The sequence below is a fragment of the Castanea sativa genome, chromosome 11 (genome assembly GCF_040712315.1).
Source record: "Castanea sativa cultivar Marrone di Chiusa Pesio chromosome 11, ASM4071231v1".
NCBI classification, from domain to species: Eukaryota; Viridiplantae; Streptophyta; class Magnoliopsida; order Fagales; family Fagaceae; genus Castanea; species Castanea sativa.
Genome location: NC_134023.1, coordinates 19,306,097 through 19,319,268, shown reverse-complemented (window position 1 = coordinate 19,319,268; position 13,172 = coordinate 19,306,097). Strand labels below are relative to the sequence as shown.

Below are 13,172 nucleotides of genomic sequence, written 5' to 3'. Positions count from 1 at the left end.
TAGTTAAAATTAATAAATTAATTTTTTAAATTTATATGCTGATATGTCATGGGTGATGTGACATTTTTTTAATATTTTAATTCCTCCGGCAGCCACTTCAACTATTTCCGTCGGTTGACTGACAGAAAGGACCAAAATGAAATGCGTTAATTGAATTAGGGACTAAAAGTAGTAAAATTAAAATGTAGGGATTAAAATGAAAAAACGCCAAAATGTAGGGACTAAACAAAAACTTTAAAAGTAGTTAAAAAAAAGAAGTAGAAGAAGAAGGTATTTGGTTCAAAAACCCAAAGCCACCAAACGGGCCCTAGGGTTTTGTTAGAAAAGCTATCATTTTTTCTCCTTAGATATAAAAGGCCACATTAAACTCCAAACCCTTTCTTCCTCTTCAGCCTCTTCAGGTCGTTACCCAGGCGTGACACTCTCCCACTCCACACAAAATGGTCACTTTCAGGGTCAGTACTCCCATTCTCTTCATATTTCTTTTATTCTTTTCTGTTTCAAATTTTGAACGATGAATTTGGTTGTCGAGAAAGCTGAGGAAGAAAATAGGAAAAACTAGATTCTGGGTCTTTTGTTTGATGTTTTTCTTACGGTGCTTTCAACCTCAAACGGAACTAAAATATGTGTATGTTTCATAGTTATATGTGGGTTTTTTGTCTTGTAATGGAAAAAGTCTAGGATATAGCGTATGGACCTAAATTTCTCTTTTCTATGCTCTTCCTGCATTTTCCCGGCTGCCAAACGGTTAAATTTGTTAGCTTTCGTAATGGGTTTGGTTCTGATTAGATCTTAAGTCAATTATTTGCTTGCCCACATAATTGTATTTGGCTCAATTTGTGTTATGTGTTTTGGTCTTGAATATGGAACACTCTTAGGCATGATGTTTTATGATGGGGTTTTGAATTGACATTGGTTTGGTTGGTTACAGTTTCATCAGTACCAGGTGGTAGGGAGAGGTCTGCCTTCTGAAACCGATGAGCATCCAAAGATTTATAGGATGAAACTTTGGGCTACAAATGAGGTCCGTGCCAAGTCGAAGTTCTGGTGAGTGGTCTTATCTCTATGTATTATTCTTGCAATAGAAATTGGAATTAAAGTGAATGAATTTGATCTTATTCTCTTTTTTTGTTGTTGATCAAACAAGGAGAGGCCATTGTGTGTTATGCCTGAGATTCTTACATGGTTTTTACTTTTTGGGATGCATGGAATCAAATGCTTATGCACAACTGAAAGATAACAGGGAAAAAAAAATGGAATGAAGAAGTTTGTGATTGTGTTTCATTTCTTATTATCCCTTTGCTCAGAACACATCACTATTTTGAACCTTATTTGTATCATAGACCTGCACTTTAAGCATTTTGATTTTTCTTTCATTAAGAGCCAAAAAGAAAATGATTCAGAAGGGTTTCCTTGTAGTTGTCTTCTTTTGCTCTCATCACATTTCTTTTAAAGGGATGTTAATTTTCTGCTACTTATTGATTTTATCATTGTTTCACTGCTGTCAGAAGTAAATAGGGAATTTGACTAATGTATATTTATGTTATTTTGTTCTGAAAGGTACTTTTTGAGGAAGCTGAAGAAAGTTAAGAAGAGCAATGGGCAGATGTTAGCTATCAATGAGGTATTGATCTCAGCTTCTTGATTATTAAGACCTTACATTTTAATTTGTCTTACATTTAATCACCTCATGCTATTTTTTTATTGTACTCTATTTTATATTTTGTTGGGAAGAACTTATTATGTGTAAATTTGCTTGGAGAAAAATGTTACTCTTTGTTGAATTATTGTCTCTGAGAGAATAATTGTACATGAGTGTTATTTGCATTTCAATCTTCTCTGTTAGACAACCATTCAGATTTAAGAATATTTATTGAGAATAAAAAAATTATGGAGATCTATAGTTTTTTAACTAATATTTTGCATCCTAACTAATTTTGACAATGAAGCATAGTATGTTGCCTAATCTATTTAATGAGATTGTGGGTAGCTTCAGTTTCACCTTTTGTTCTTTTATACTCTGTTAATGTCAGAAAAGGGGGAGGGGGAGATTGTTCAATTACTCTGTTATGAATTATTAGGGTCACTATTATTGGTGCTATAATCTAATTTCTGGTGTTAAAGCCTGTGTTAATATCAACTGGAGAGTATATTGTTGATCTAGGTGAAGTGAAACTTATGTCACATTCCCATAACTACTTATGAAAAAAAATGTCACATTCCTATAACTTCTCAGAGACCAATGCAGCAGTGTGCTTATCTGAAGCTTTTGACCAAACTGTTTGCTTCAAGTTTTGACTTGAGTCTGTATTAGGCAATCCAAACATTGGCTTAATGTTCAAATTTTAAAACATAGGTTATGGATCAAAAAAGTGATTAAAATATTGTGCTTGAGGTTGTATTATGCCATCTCAATTGAGGTTTAGAGGTTAAAACGTGCGTGATGCATTAAAAATTTGAGTGGAAGGTTATACTAGCAGTCTAGCATGTGTAAATTCTTCTAGAATTTATCCTGCATATTCTATATGTGGAGTTGCATGTAGTGTGATTTGTGCCGTAAAAGGGAAGATAGCAAATCTGTTCTTTTGACTTGTCAAGTAGAGGCTTTATCTGTCTTTGCTTGTAGCTTTGTTGAGTTCTTGAGTTACACCGTCAAATGCTTCATAGCATTTTCACAAGCCACAGTGCTATTGTTCTGATACATCAAAGGTTCAATAATTCAGTGTTTTTATTGAGTAAACTCGTGTTTCCATTTAAACAATGCTTTGAGGTTGTGTTTCTCACATCAATTTCTATTCTCATCCCACATTACTGATGTCCTAATTTTGAAGCTGTTGGTTCAACTGCTATCGAAAGTATGTGTGCATGTGTGTGTGTGTATAAATTTCCAAAAATTATACTAGAGGTTGTTTGAACCCAATATGTGTGCGCACGTGTATGTATATGCATTCTTGAAGTGAAGCTTAATGCTTAGAATATTATTGAAAAGCACACACATTCTTCTTAGGCTGAATTTGAAACTATTTTCACTTATGTAAAAAGGAGGAGCAAATTTCTGCCCAGTTTCCATAAGATGACACCCTTATGGCCTGAAATTTGCATATTTAGCATTCTGAAGTCTATCAGAGTTTTTCTAGATCTATTTAATTGGGTTGTTTTGTTGTCTAGATCATTTTGATAGGCTGTTAAAGGGATGGGTAACTTGGATTGTTGTGTAGATCAAATTTCAGAAGCACTGTGACTCTGGTGGTCTAATGAATTTGGGTTACAGATCCCCCTGCCTTTTCCCTAGTTCTATTTGTTTTAGTAATCCCTCTGGACATTTTTTTCCTTGATGCTGCAGATTTTTGAGAAGAATCCTACAAAGATTAAGAATTATGGTATCTGGCTGCAGTATCAAAGCCGAACTGGGTATCACAACATGTATAAGGAGTATTGAGACACCACTCTAAATGGTGCTGTGGAACAAATGTACATTGAGATGGCATCTCGTCACAGAGTGAGGTTCCCATGCATTCAAATCATCAAAACAGCTACCATAGCCGCCAAACTTTGCAAGAGGGAGAGCTCTAAGCAGTTCCACAATTCCAAAATCAAGTTCCCTCTGGTTTACAAGAAAATTCGACCACCCTCAAGGAAGCTCAAGACCACATATAAGGCATCAAGGCCAAACCTGTTTATGTAACTCATATGCTGATTACTTTCTCTGGTTTCCTGCTAGGATTCTTATTTAAATGAGCTTTAGATGTAAGACATGGGTTTTAAACTTTTAATACTTTGGACTTAAGATTCTGTTTTGGTAGGAGAATACTTGTCATAATTCTTATCATTTCTTCCAGTTTTTTGTTTAAGTTGTGGGTTGGGACTTTTGAGCAATCTGAGAAAACATTTATTTTCGCTCTAATTAATTATAGTTATTTGAAGTTTCGTAGCTTTAGATTGACTTGACAAATGAGAAGATTGCAGGAGTATGAACTAGGTAGCATGTTATAATTATCTAAACCTGAACACTAACAAACATCCTAGATCAATTATAATACGCTGCCTGGTTTTGATTGAAAGAGTTCGGCACTTGAGCACAAAGGACCCCTGACACTATATGTTATAGAGTCAACTTGGGATTTACTGCTGTGGCTTTACCCTTGATGATGTAATTGAAGCAGGTATTGGATGAAGATCCATGGATTACTGAAGTAGATGTGACTACGGACTAGGATATATCTTTATAACACCTGACTTGGGTCTTCAGTTTAGTTATTTGTTTTAAATAATAAATAAAATGGGGGTGTTCTCTTAAGAGCCTTTCCTTCCAATCCACACATGCCAGGTATTTCGGGGAGGAACCGAGATGGCCTTCGGTTGTTTCTCTGAGAGCCTATCCTCCCATTTCACACATGCCATGTAGTTCAGCTGTTTAAGAACCCTTGGAAGTGGCCTTGGTTGTAGGTTGAAGACTTAAAGTTAAAAGGTTTTAAGCTCAAGTGCTCATGGATCTAACTTGGGCCATAATTGCTTTTTAGGAAATAAATCTATAAGAAAGGAAAAATCAATTAAGCTCTCCATGAGGAATGAAGAATTTGAACCATTGATTCACCCTACAATGCAACAAAAAAACAAACGTAGGAGGAAAACAGGTCAACAATGTAGCATTGTTAAGAAGACGGCATGCACGTGTAAACATCATAATAGAACGACGTCGTATCATTTAAATTTATTTACTATATATACAATTAAAATGATCTAATAAATAACGAGAAATGATATGTCTACAACATTTTCACAACGTTTTTACAACAAATCCTAAGTGGTAGGTTGTTACTGGTTATTATTGTTTGGGCAAAAAAGTAATCTTAGTGTTAGGTTCAAATTTGAACCAATAACAACTAACCATCTGTGATTTGTTGTTAAAATGTTGTAAAAATGTTATGGACGAAGCATCCCTCATAAATAACTCCACTGTTTTTAGCTTTATCTCAAACGTTTATTTCTATGTTCTATTTAATGTGTGTGTGTGTATGTATAAAGGGGGAAGGACGACAGCGCAAAAGGCGGAAGCACAACAGATATATAATAATTCAAAGTAAATGATAATTGAAAGTAAGATGGTAAAACCAGCCAAGCAGTTGTATATCAAAATAATTAAAAGATATTGAAACAGAAGTGTTTATTGAAATTAATTCAAACTAACAATAAGGGACAACCCTCCTTATATAGGTAAATAAAGCAATAGACAAAAATTAATAGTAACATTTTTCACTACTCATATCAAGACCCATGAGGGGATATCAGGAGCAACAGTAACGCCAAATCCGGAAGGAATCAGTTTGGCTATGGAGCCGAAAGTAGTTTGACAGGTTGTGCCGAACAAAAGCAACCAGCAGCATCAGTGTAGATAAGGCCAGTAAAGGTGACAAGTAAATGCCTTTAGGTGAATATGACATGCCAAAAGTATTCAAGAGAATCATTATTAGTGGAAAACAATAGTAATGTTTTTATCCATAGGTGAATATATTCTCCGTATAAGCCATACAAGAAGAAGCATTAATAGATATCATTGAAGTGTCGGAGGAGCCAAAGAAGTCAACAAAAGAGGCCTATCATCATGGTAGTCAATCAAACCACCACTCAAGGGTAAAGTAATAGTATCGGTAGGTAAAAGAAAACTTTTTCCTTTGGAAGAAGCAATTTTAATCGTTGTGCAGACTAGATAAACAGTGAGAGGATGAATCAGGTAGAAGCAGCATCAGAAGGATAACCTTCATAGGGGTCCCATGAGGGACAAGGATCCCATGGGGATCATCATATATTATATATATATATATATATATATATATAAATTTTGCTTTCTTTCTCCAATCTTTTACCCTTCCCCATTTTCGGCCAAAGTTTTTTGGTACCGTCACAACAAACCACCACATAGATCTGCAACCAGATCACACAAACCACCATAGATTGCACAAACCACTGACCGCCACCATTGCATCGATGCGAAGTAAATAAATAATAATAGTCTACTTCTTGTTATGCTTAACAATGTTTCTTCTAATGAAAATTAAAATAATAAAAGAAGGAATAATTAAGAACGTAGCATATAAACTGAAATGGGACAGAATAATTGAAACATAGTCAGATACTTGAAGAACTTTGCACGAATCCTCATTTTAATTTGACAATTAATTTGTTAAAACCTAGGGAATGGAGGAAAATGGAGTACTTTTTGGCTTTGATGGAAGAAAGTAATCGGTAGGATTAGGCGCAGATGAAATGATAGGAGCCCTGAGCCGTCGGCGTTGCGAAGGAGAGACATTAATGTGATCAGTGACAAATAACTGAAATAAGTTGTTTTGTCTGATCATTAATGAAGAAGGGATATCTCTGGTTGTTGTAGGAATATTGGCGACATTTGGAGGGGCTTCACCTCTCTGTACTGCGCCAAACCCAAACAACTCCTCCTTGTGATTGTTCATCCTATTTTGGTTTTTTCCTTGTGGGATTTTCCTAGCTTCATCTTGTGCAGGAAAGCACATGAGAAAAAGAACCAGCAGTTCTGTGACTCTGAGAAGAGTAGTTATTAGAGTCGCCATCTTTTGCTGAAAGTATAAGATCAATGCATAGGGCTAACATCATGCGTATATATGGTTAAATAATAAGGGATTATAGAACCAAAACGCGGGCGCCGGGCCGTGCAAGACGGGTGTGTATGGTTCGAAGATACTATACCTGAATTATGATGGAAATTGTTTTGAAACAAAATTGTAGGTGCCATGAAATTCGAACTCAGTTTCCAAGGATATTGTATGTATTTGAGGAGGGATTGGCATGAAGAAGCTAGAGTTGTAACTTGCAACACATACATGAGATGAGAATCAAAATTTGCGGCATAAAAAGATACATACTAAGTTACAAACATAGTGCCTTGCAAAGGTGTGCCAAGTTGGTGGCAAGGTTAAGGTATTCGCGCAAAAGTGCCTGAAATTTCAGTTGCAAAGATGATCATGAATTTTATACATGCATGCTTGCATTTTTTTATTTTTATGAGGTGACCGGGACTTAATGACGTATAGGGCAAGTTTCTTTGTCGACAAGTCTCAATTTTCTATATTTAAACAATGTGCTTGGGTTACCCATCATAACAACACTTTCTGGGAAGTTCTTTTGTGGGACAAGTTAAGATGTATGTGTTCTCTATCAAATATATTATAATGAATTTTGCTATATTATAAGCAGCTTCATTTTTACAAAAGTTTTTTTTTTTAAATTTAAAATTTAAAATTTTATTGTTGTTATTTTTAAAAAGAAAAAAGTCTTGAGGCCCACCAGTCAGTGAGACGAAAGTCTTATGCACTAAGCGCATGAGATACCTTATCTAATCGGATTAAAATTATTATTATTATTATTATTATTATTATTATCAGGAATTAGGTCATTATTATTATTATTATTATTATTCATGAAATTTTTTTTGATGAACTATGTAATATATATAACCCAAGTTTTTGACTTTTTGTTGATCTCTCCAGAGCTTGTCACATTATTATTATTATTTTTAAACAAAATTATATTTATATCTATAACACGTCATAATTATTTTATTTATTTACTTTATGTTCCAATTCTAATTAGGAACACGCCTACTTTTGGTAATTTCAGTTCATAACAAACTCTACTATTGGAGTTTCAAATAGTAATAAAAGCCCTTAAAAACTTCCTTTGCATTTAAAATACACAATTCGTTATTTCTCTCTTTTTGTTTGTAGTTTCCACTGCACAAGTCTCACCTCTAAATCTTTGTAAAATTTTTTTATCACCTGTATTTTTCTAATTCTTTGCTCTAGTCCCGCCACAGTATTTCTCCAAGGTCCATCTCTAATTTATCCTTCTTTTTTTGTGCTTTTCATTATTTTTAGTCTTTGTTTAGCTTTGTGAAATTTATTGTACAAAGTTTTTAGAATCACAGGTAATACTTAACATCTGATTCAAATTTAAGAGGGTCTTCTACGTCAACTTTGATTATTTTTATTATCAAGTTGAGGATTTTATTGGTTTATCAAGTCATGGGTTAGTTGAGAAATCTGGTCCTCATATGCAATTGACAGTTGATTAGTACGAGAGACAATTACTTATTATTAGTATGAGAGACAATTACTTATTATAAATAGAGGTTGAAGAGTTTAACAAGGTTTTGGGCATGTGGAAAACATGACTTAATGAGTAGCAACATGACAAGAAGTTGGTGGAGACTTTAGGGTATGCAAGTTTTAAATCTCAAATATTTGATTTGATGACAAGATACTCCCCCACCATCCCTAGACTCCTTATACTCTCTCTTTATAAACACACACACACATATAAACCTAACGCAAGTTAGACTTCTAGCCAAATACAATAACACTCTCCCACAATCTATACTCTCTCCTATTTAAGAAAACTACTTCTACGCTTCTAACACCACTATGTTGTACAGTCTCTTGCATTAATTTTGGTTCTTGGAGCGCCTTCAAAACAAAAGGTATGTAAGGTTTTCTTATTAGGTTTAATGTTAACACATATGAGAGATATTTTGGTCAATTAGAAAAAGTTTGATGAAACATGAAAGGAAAAAGAACTAAAGAACACATGATTTGAAAAAAAAATAGTGACTATATTAGGTAGAGGATTTTGGAGATTGTTGTTTTTATTTTTGGTATTCTTTACATTCATGTGTATGCATGTATTGGGTTTAATTGAATTGGAATTATCTTTGAAACTTTGGTTTTGATTGAATAATGAAAATGATAAAAGAAGTATTTTTCAATATTTGGAGTCTTTTGTATGTGTGTTGTTGTAGTTTAAGCTTGGTATTTGAATTGTTAAATTGTTGATTCACAATTTCATTGTTCATCTATTAATCATGGATAATAATATTGCTATTTGCAACCATCATGATATGGTATCAATGATGTGATCATTCCAAATGCCTTCCTTTAGAGTTTAGATAGAGTCTATTTTATGATTAAAAAAATTTAAAATTAAAATGCATTTGAAATTAATTAATTTTTTAAAAATTATTGGATACGTTGGATCTTAAATGACTTCTATTAAACTCCATCCTTTATGGCATCATTAAAAAGAAAACTCATATAGATAGGTATTAGGATATTATTTGGAACTATCATAATGGACTAACGTATTACACATGGTACGGTTCTAATTGTAACATCCTAGGCTATAAAATAAAAATTGGGCATATGGTTATCTTCTCTTTGCAAAAAATGGTTAAATTCTCTTTAATTATGGTAGTTCACTTTTAGGTAAAATAGAAACTCTATTAATTAAGTTTTAAGAAATTTAAAATTCTATTTCAAAAAATATCCAGAAAATAAGATTTTATTTTAATTATTTTAATCATTTATCATAATAATTTTATATTGTAAAATGTTAGGACATATGTGGTTCAATTGTTAAGAACATATGTCATTATTTTATATAATTGGCTAATCCTTTGACAAAACGCACTTTACTTGTAATTGGGTAGATCTAGGATATTTTTGATACTTCAAGAAACAAGGTAAGGTTTCAAGATCAAGTGTTAAAGTCATGCAAGTCTGTCCAAGAAACAAGCTGAGAAGTGCTCTTCATTAAAGTTCGACAGTTGTATCTATCGAGCTTTAAGAAGCTGTTTTAGTCCCGTGGCTCGACAGCACCTCGACACCTCTAGTTGTCGAGATTAAGGAAAAACAGTTTTTCAGTACTGTTTTGATTCTGATCCGTGGACATGTTTTTGAGCCTTCTTTTCTCATAACCCTAGACATATAAAATGATTATTTAAAGGGCCGTCAAAGTAAGCACAAGTTGCATAAGCATTGAGCAAAGTCTGTTCAAGCAATTTGTGATCGGAAACAAAGTTTGCCCTAGTTCATCTCTTTGCGAAGAAGCTGCTGTGTCTTTGCACTAAAGGGTTTTGTAACCAAGCATCTTCTCGTTCTTCATTGTGAGGATGAACTGAAGAACTTTGCAGTCAACATCTTTCTCAAGTTGGTGATTGAAGTTGCGTATTGGGATCTGCGCAATTGGTTAGTCATGTATTGGGAGCCGTGCATTGAAAATGAGAGATTGTCACTACAGAACAAGTCCAATTGGGTATTGGGGTAAGGGTTCAACTGTAAGTTGGTATAAGGTACTGTGATTCCTTTACTTGTAACCGCTTGTTGTGATAATAGTGGATTCTTGGGAGTGGTGACCTTAAAATCACCCGGTGGGGTTTTTGCTTTGGAGGTTTTCTCCATTCGTAAACAAATTATCGTGTCAATTTATTTTTCGCTGCACTTTAGTTTATTGGTGATTTGTTTATGCTACCACATGTTTGTATGTTAATTTGATTAATTAATAAACTTGGCTAATTAATCAACTTAATCCATCACAAGGGGTTAATACGTTTTTGGCCTATTATAAAAGAATAAAATTTATACATTAAATACAATCATTACTCCAATTACCTTCTAAATGATGGAGGATATGGAATGCAATTTGTAGATCTACTATCAAGATAACATAGATTAGATTGGTGGTGGATAGTAGATTTAATTGCAGTTGAATTTTGTGTGAAGTCATCGCCACAGAATAGCTCATGCTTGGATGTCTTATGTGGAACCAATGATATGAAAGAAAAAGAATTTTTCTAGATCATTATATTGAATAAAAAATTACTTATTTTCAATTTTCAAGTTATATATTTTTTTAAGTCAAGTTATAGACCTTTAAGCAAAATAAATATTTTTAATTTTTATTTAACGACTAGTATTTTTATAGTTAGCAACTAGTATTTTTAAAAAGATGATTACATAGCATAAATACTTTATAAAAAAATTATATATTTATCCTTTTTTTTTGAATCATATCTTAGCTAATTAAAGGATATTAATGTGGGGCCGTAATTGTAACTTTAAAAATAAAATTTTCCAATTCATGCAATAGTGGGTACCCCACTTTTTAAATTTGGGTGGATTCTAGTTAGCTCAACGGGTAAAAATTTCATAATTGTATAAGAAATCTAAAGTTCAATATCCGCATACACAAAAAATTGTTTTGTGTCTTGGTCTGAAAATAAAGAGTCATCATCAGGAGTAGACGCTATAAGTTGAAACTCTCTCTCAAAAAACAAAATAAATAAATAAATAGGGAGTCCATATAAACCCTCAAATTGGGAATCCATATGCCCACACCCTTGAGCTATTTAGTATTTACCACCAAATGTAGGAATGCTTAGGAATTCAAGAGGATTTGTGACAGTCTTGAAATATTACCTCAAACCAAATATTACCCAGTACAAACAAAAGTATCTCTCCAGTTTATCAAAAAATAAACAAAAGTCTCTCATTCCTATCAAAAAACAAAAACAAAAACAAAATTCTCTCCGAGCATCTAGGATAGAAGACTCTCAAGATATCTGTCTAAACAAATTTCAGAGTTTAGAATTTTAAAATATTACAAGGATGATATGCTTTTTAATTGGCACCTCCCCCAATGAGAGTCTGTTTTTTTGTTTTTTTTTTGTTTTGTTTTTGGTCTTTAGTCTCAGTGACTCTCTGTCATAGAATTTAAGTAGTAGAATTTCTTATCCCCTTGAATGATAGTTCTTTGACTTCTCTCCCGCTTTTAACACTTTTATTGGTAAGTTTTTTTTTTGGGTGTGGAAATAGTCATTTCTTTCTTTCTCTTTTATTTATTTATTTATTTTCTCTTTTCACGTATTTTCCCCTATTTATCTTGGAGTCTGTTCTTCAACATTGGAGCAAGTTTTCTCTTAAAAAATAGAGGTTAGAATATGTCAATATCAACAAAAATAATTCTCATTCAGAGTTTGTTGTCGCAAGCAAGTTCTTAACTAGAAGGGTTCTAAATATCGATATTAATTATTGGCAGGATGCTTAAACCTATTTGGAAGGCTTGTGGAGGTTTTAAGATTTGTACCATAGGAAACCATGTTATTATTTTTGTCTTTGACATTGAGAATGATGCAAAGCAGGTTTTGATGAACAAGCCATGGAGTTTTGATAACAAAGGGACTTTGATAGTGGAAAAACAAGAGTATGGTTCTTGGCTTCACACTCCTTCCTTTAATTAAGGTGAGAAATCTGTGGTGTCAATTCAGGGGTACTAAGATGGATAACACAAGTGATATTCCACCAAAAATCGATTTTTATAGATGGTGTTTCTTCGGCTGCTCTACTTAGCTTTAGTTTCGATATATACTACAACAAAAGTAGGATATGGTGACGAAATCTAGTGAGGATAAACAATTTCATCACCAAATGATAACATTTAGTGAGGAAAAGAAGAACTCATCACCAAAAATTATAAAAATTTTAAAATTGGTGACGAAATCAATATTTCGTCACCAAAGATGTATCAATTGGTAATGAAATCAAAATTTCGTCACTATAGGTCATGACAAAAAAGGCAAGTCTAGGGTGACGAAATATTCACGTCACCAAAGACTTACCAGAGGTGACGAAATTCTAAATTCATCACCCAATATTAGGATGTAGGTGTTTTTGGTGACGAAATAAATTTTCATCACCTATTGTTTAACCAAAGACTAACTGGAGGTGTAACTTGAATCTAACCCTATATTTCTTAAGTTGATATGAATTTTGACAAATCTACTGTTAGATTACATTATTGTCATATAATTTTCATGCTTACAAAATTTCAAGGTGATCAAAGATTAATAGCCATTGAATCAATCAGTTGTTTAGATTCAAGTTTTAGTAGTTTAAAATAATACATAAAATATGAGTTTATAGATCAAATGGTAAATTAAATCTAATTGGCATGCATGTTAAGACCATATAGAACATGTAATCAAACGGTTGGATTTTTAAAATATGAATTCAATAATAAGTTATTGGGTAGTGTAACGTTTTTTTAAAATTACGTCAGGTGTAACTCGAACCCAACCCTATATTTCTTAATTCGATGTGAATTTTGACAAATTTACTGTTAGATTACATTATCTTCATATATTTTTCATGCTTACAAAATTTTAAGGTGATCAAAGATTAATAGCCATGTCATCAATCAATTGTCTAGATTCAAGTTTTTGTAGTTTAAAATAATGCATAAAGAATGAGTTTATAGATCAAATGGTAAATTACATCCGATTGACGTGAAAATTGGCATGTATGTTAAGA

The 13,172-nt window shown here is 33.0% G+C and overlaps 1 protein-coding gene across 1 annotated transcript; it reads left to right on the top strand.

Annotated features, from left to right (window-relative positions):
• Positions 1-266: 266 nt before the first annotated feature.
• LOC142615782 (large ribosomal subunit protein eL20) lies at positions 267-3,904 on the top strand. Its single transcript, XM_075788612.1, has 4 exons — positions 267-455; positions 932-1,047; positions 1,561-1,624; positions 3,344-3,904. Exons 1-4 carry the CDS (start codon positions 441-443, stop codon positions 3,437-3,439), a joined length of 291 nt encoding a protein of 96 aa, XP_075644727.1. The 5' UTR covers positions 267-440; the 3' UTR covers positions 3,440-3,904.
• The last annotated feature ends 9,268 nt before the right edge of the window (positions 3,905-13,172 follow it).